The sequence below is a fragment of the Capsicum annuum genome, chromosome 5 (genome assembly GCF_002878395.1).
Source record: "Capsicum annuum cultivar UCD-10X-F1 chromosome 5, UCD10Xv1.1, whole genome shotgun sequence".
Classification (NCBI taxonomy): domain Eukaryota; kingdom Viridiplantae; phylum Streptophyta; class Magnoliopsida; order Solanales; family Solanaceae; genus Capsicum; species Capsicum annuum.
Genome location: NC_061115.1, coordinates 108644670 through 108649829, shown reverse-complemented (window position 1 = coordinate 108649829; position 5160 = coordinate 108644670). Strand labels below are relative to the sequence as shown.

The following is a 5160-nucleotide window of genomic DNA, read 5'->3' as shown; positions in this document are numbered from 1 at the left end:
GATTAGAACTCCTACTCCCCCTTCTTAAAAAACATTAAAAAATCGTATGACACTTTCTGCCATAATATGCACAATACCTTGACATACTTTCGTAAAAAGCGGTGAATGATGACTTTTATTCAAAATGGGGTCCTGTCCCTTTATTTTGTTGGGTTGTAAGATGATTTTTAACCAAATATCTGCCACACGTTTTGTTTTGTCTAGTACTTGTTAGTTAATAGATAAATTTCTACTATATGTCTACTACTCTTTTGCTACTCTGTGGTTCTTTTTTATTATGCCAAAAGAGGGAGAAAGACAGGAAAGACAAGAACATCAGAAATGCTTACAAATTAGGCGGAGAAAGTCGACTATCAATAAATAAGAGTTGACTGATACTCCAGAAACTTAGAATAGCAGAAGTGTTTACAAGTCAGGAGGAGCAATCCGACTACTATGATAGATAGGAAAGTCAACTGATGTTTAAATGTTTGTTTGTCATTATCAAAAAGGGGGAGATTGTTAGCCACCTATTTATTTAAGTTTTAATAATACAAACTAATAAGTGGACCTTTGCATGATATTGAAAGATCTCTAATGATGGAAGGACATTTCACACAAAGATTTAAGGATTAGAGAAAGCTAATTCAGAATGGAAGCAAGAAAGAGAGCCAACTCCGAACATCAAATCATAGAGAGCTATAACATCTCAGAAATATGGCAAGCGAATCAATAAAAAACAAGAACAAAAGGAATAAAGATCATAGCCCCTAATTCACGGAAAATCAAATCAATCAAGACTAAAAGCAAAGGAAAGAAGACCACAACCTTTACATTGACATAACTGATATGGACATACTTTATGATGCCATCACTCAATGAAAGAATCAATTCAAATCCTTGAGTGAGAAGAAATCTCTTAGATTTTCTTACAAGAACAAAGGCCGAAGAAGCTGGAGACTATAAGAGAAAAGACAAAAGGCTGAAGCACTCACGCAACTTCAAGGAAGAAACTTAAAGTGTCTCAATCTTAGTCTCATAAGACTTTGTACTGCCTAGTTTATAATTGTCATAAAAAGAAAAGGACCGAGTCAACTTTGTAATACAAACTGAAGCTGTGTCACAAGATTTGAAGAACAAATTAGTCTTCGGAACTTGTTTCTCATTATTGTACTCAAGCTCGACTTTGAAAGATCTGAGAAAACTTTGAAACCCAAGGGGATTGAAAGTAGGCACCACATTGGTGTTCAAAACCAGGTGGGGGTTCCCAGGAACCAGTAACTTTCATATGGATCTAGTATTTATATAGAAAAATCTAGTAAATATATAAGAATTATAAGTTGGGAACCCATAAACAAAGAATATAGATGGTTTAGTGGAGTAGAATAACTTGTAAAAGTTTTATTGACCTCATGGTTATGGGTTCAAATTCCTTTAGTTATTAGTTGATTTTATTTTTATCTAACATGGAGAACCCATAAACTTTATATCTTATATCATCCTCTGTTAATTTGCTTAAATCTAATCTACTTTGTGAAGTGTGCTAATCTGCAGGTGACATAGTTGTGGTTTCAAATCCCTTTAGTTATTATTTAATTTTATTTTTATCTAACATGGAGAACCCACAAACTTTAAATCTTATATCTGCCTCTGTTAATTTACTTAAATCTAATCTACTTTTGAAGTGTGCTAATCTGCAGGCGAGTTGACTGTGAAGGTTCAATAGTCGACTCATAGAAAATTTTTAATTCACCCCTCTTGAACTTCAGCTTAGTCATCAAGAAGATGTTTTCTGTGTTTGACGCACCATAAATGCAGATAAAAGGTCCTGTGAAGTTTTAGACGTGGAAATAAAAAGTTTATTATTTATAATATTCACAGCAAGGATATCTGTTGGTGTCTTTAGTGATCTTACTTTTGTACGTAGGAGGAATCCTTTTTCATCTAATTCAAAAGTAGAACAAATATACCAAAAGACTATTTTGTAAGAGCTTGATTCTATTCTCTCTCCTTAGAAAAAGAGGTAAGGAATCATGTCCACTGATGTTGTACAATTTTGATATGCAGGTATAACTGCACGCAACCAACATAAGTTGAACTAAATAAAAAGAAGAGGACAAAAATTTTGAGTATATGTTTTTCTCTCTCGACGAGGCTATGAGGATCTGAATTCAATATCTCCTTCCATTTCCAAAACTTCCAGATTTGGCGTTACCGTTCCAGCTTAGATAGTGAAGGTTCCCACTTGAACTCTTGTTTCATTACACGGTATCCACTGATATTGATGAAGACTGGAATTCATTTCGTTCTCTTATTTTGATAGACGCATGAGGTGCCCATCCTGTTATCGAGGAAAAATGAACAAGATTTAGAAAATAACTAGTACCATGTACGTTGATCTAAGATTCTTCCCAATAATAAATTCCATTTTTGGAGACTTCGGTGTACCATTGATATCATGAGGGAATGGGAAGAAAAGCAGGTAGCATAAAGAGGCAACCGTAGTTCCTGAAAGAAAAAAACAATGAGATGTTCAGCAACACTATTTCTCATAATAACATGGTTGGAATTTAAAAAAGTGAAAGGCGCAAGTCACAAAGTGAAGAGGTCAAAGAACTAAGAGTGTAAAAGTTTTTTCATACTATTAAGTCATTTGAAGGACAACTATAGGCGATGTTTATAGTGGTCAACCAGCTAGATGGTTCTAATAGAATATTTTTATATTATCAGGTGTACCAGCTAAAACAAGATTGAAAGATCAAAGTAGTGAATCCATATGAGCAATGGATAATTGAACCAACCTATAATGGATCCAGTGAATACATCTGTCCAGTGATGCCAATAGTCATCAATTCGAGAAATCCCGACTAATGCAGCAAATAGTAAAGGAAGTAGGACAATACAAAGTTTTGCAGCATGGCCTCTTCTGTCAAAAGCCTTCACTTTTCCACACAAATACCATGAGAGAAAAGCAAGGCCAGCAAATGACCCTATATGTTGACAAGCATAAACTTATAACAAGTAGAAAAAGAACAAAAATGAAAACAATAAGAACAAATAAAAAACTACTAACATGAGGTATGTCCACTGGGAAAGCTTTTATATCCTTCTTTGACCATTTTAGGATCTCCATGACACTTCACATTCCCATTATCTTCAAAGGCCTGCACATGAATTGAACTAGGTATCTTAATGCAATATTTGTACAAGAATTAAAGTCAAACTTTTTGAGTTAACTATTACGTTATGACATACACAGACTAACAAACGCATAATCAATCACACAGTATATAAACAAGAAAAATGAACACAAAATTTATAAGGTTCGATTGATATGTATATGCACTCAGAAAAGACGAGAAAATTCAACTATGATGAAAGCACGACACTATCATCTCATGACCTCTCGAACTCTAAAGCCGTGTCTTTTTCAATTTTCATGTTGCCATAAACAATAAAAGCTGAATTCTACTCGTAGAACAGACCTCACATAGTATCCACCTAGATTGTACCACAGACCTTTTGAGTTGGGTCATAATTTGGACCACATGAGAGAATATCCAAAGTTCAAGCCATAATATTACGTTAGTGTAAAAAGGAGACACACCTCAATTCCATCGGGAAAGCACCTGTAGAAGAAATTTGGGCGTGGACGACCAACAGCATCTTTGATGCTATCGGTGATTACTGCAGTCACTAGAACAGAGTACAAGATGCCTAGATTTATAAGGAAAAGATCTTCACTTTCTTTGTTTAACTACAACTAAAATTCAAAAATTAAAAAATATTTTTTCCTTATAAAGCTTCAAATAAAACTCACCTAATATCGCATGATGCAAATCATAAACATCCCTCCTATAGTAATAGTAAATGAGAAATACTGTGCATGGGAGAATTACGGCAAATATCTGTAGCGGGAAAATGATCAAAAAAGAAAGTGGAAGAACCTCAAAAAATGAATACTCATTTCTACCACCACACAAAAGAATGAAATAAAGAGACTAATCATTTGGAGGTGCGTAAAGTATATATTTTTTAAATCTCTAAAAGTAGTAGAGCTTAACGTCAACACATTATTGACTATGTAAAACTCTTTTATCCTATCAGGTCACTTAAAGTAACTACATGTAACAAACCATAATAAATGGAATTAGATAGTAACCTGAAAAATAAAGCATGTAACTTGCTACAATAGGTTGTAAAAAATAATGGTTGGTAAGATACATAAGTTAAACCCGAAGTAAATACATACAGGAACGACCCACATGGGTATTGTGTCATGCTCTTTGAAAGGAAATTTGAGATCTTCTAACATTTTTGAGTTAGTATATCGATTGAAAGGTTGAATGTAGTTTAAAAAGCCATCCATTGCCGCAAGCACAAGTAAAATCAACCAGTCACATTTATGTTTTTTGGCCAACGTAGCCCCATGGGATCTCACTGTGTACCCTCCAAATTCTACTTCCGGCATCTTCACCAAACTTCTGTTTCAGAATTATTAACATAAACCAAAAAAAGTTATTAATGAATAGGTACATATTTCCTAAAAGAAATAAAAATTCAAGGGCTGCATAACATTCCCCAAATTTAATAATTTTTTGAATTTGGCATTTCGTATCGTTGAGATTGAAAAATCATTAAAAAGAAAAAAAATGCTATAAATCATTTTAAAGAAAGGTTATGTCAGAAGAAACCAAAATCTATTTTAGAGAGAAATTGAAAAATAAAATAATAGATGTGACGACTAATGAAAGCAACAACAAAAAAATGAATGGAAAAAAGAGATTCAAACCTTGATGTACGCATAAAAAAATGCAAATTCAACATAGAGACAAGAAGGTTTAGGAGAAGAAAAGATGATGTATTCCCGGGTTGGTCCTTACCAGGAATACATGCAACTGGAACAAACACATTTTTTTTAAATGTATAAACACACTTGCATCTTTTATTTTTGACCTCCAATTAAAACAATGGGTCACAAACAACTAAAAATTTCGTACACAAAAGTTTTGAGCGTCAATGATTTGACGAACCAACAAAATCTGACCATTCACTTAAGGAAAAATATTAAATGTGCTCCAATTTACTTCTTTAGTTGTGAAAATTTGCCCCTACTAAATGTAACAATTTAAACCAATTAAATTAGTCAAAAGGGGGTATTTTCCAAAATAACTACTCCTG

The 5160-nt window shown here is 33.5% G+C and overlaps 1 protein-coding gene across 3 annotated transcripts; it reads right to left on the bottom strand.

The window, feature by feature from the left end:
- Window positions 1–1946: 1946 nt before the first annotated feature.
- Window positions 1947–4897, bottom strand: LOC107872465 (probable lipid phosphate phosphatase 4). Of its 3 annotated transcripts, none has more exons than XM_016719156.2 (8): window positions 4772–4897; window positions 4232–4463; window positions 3800–3887; window positions 3587–3696; window positions 3053–3143; window positions 2781–2969; window positions 2428–2487; window positions 1947–2320 (listed from the first exon to the last, which is right to left on the bottom strand). In XM_016719156.2, exons 1-8 carry the CDS (start codon window positions 4804–4806, stop codon window positions 2241–2243), a joined length of 885 nt encoding a protein of 294 aa, XP_016574642.1. In that variant the 5' UTR covers window positions 4807–4897; the 3' UTR covers window positions 1947–2240. The 3 variants fall into 3 exon arrangements, with proteins under 3 accessions (XP_016574642.1, XP_047269079.1, XP_016574643.1); XM_047413123.1 differs by having other exon boundaries at window positions 4232–4460; window positions 4772–4893; XM_016719157.2 differs by having other exon boundaries at window positions 3587–3675; window positions 4772–4883.
- Between the last annotated feature and the right edge of the window lie 263 nt (window positions 4898–5160).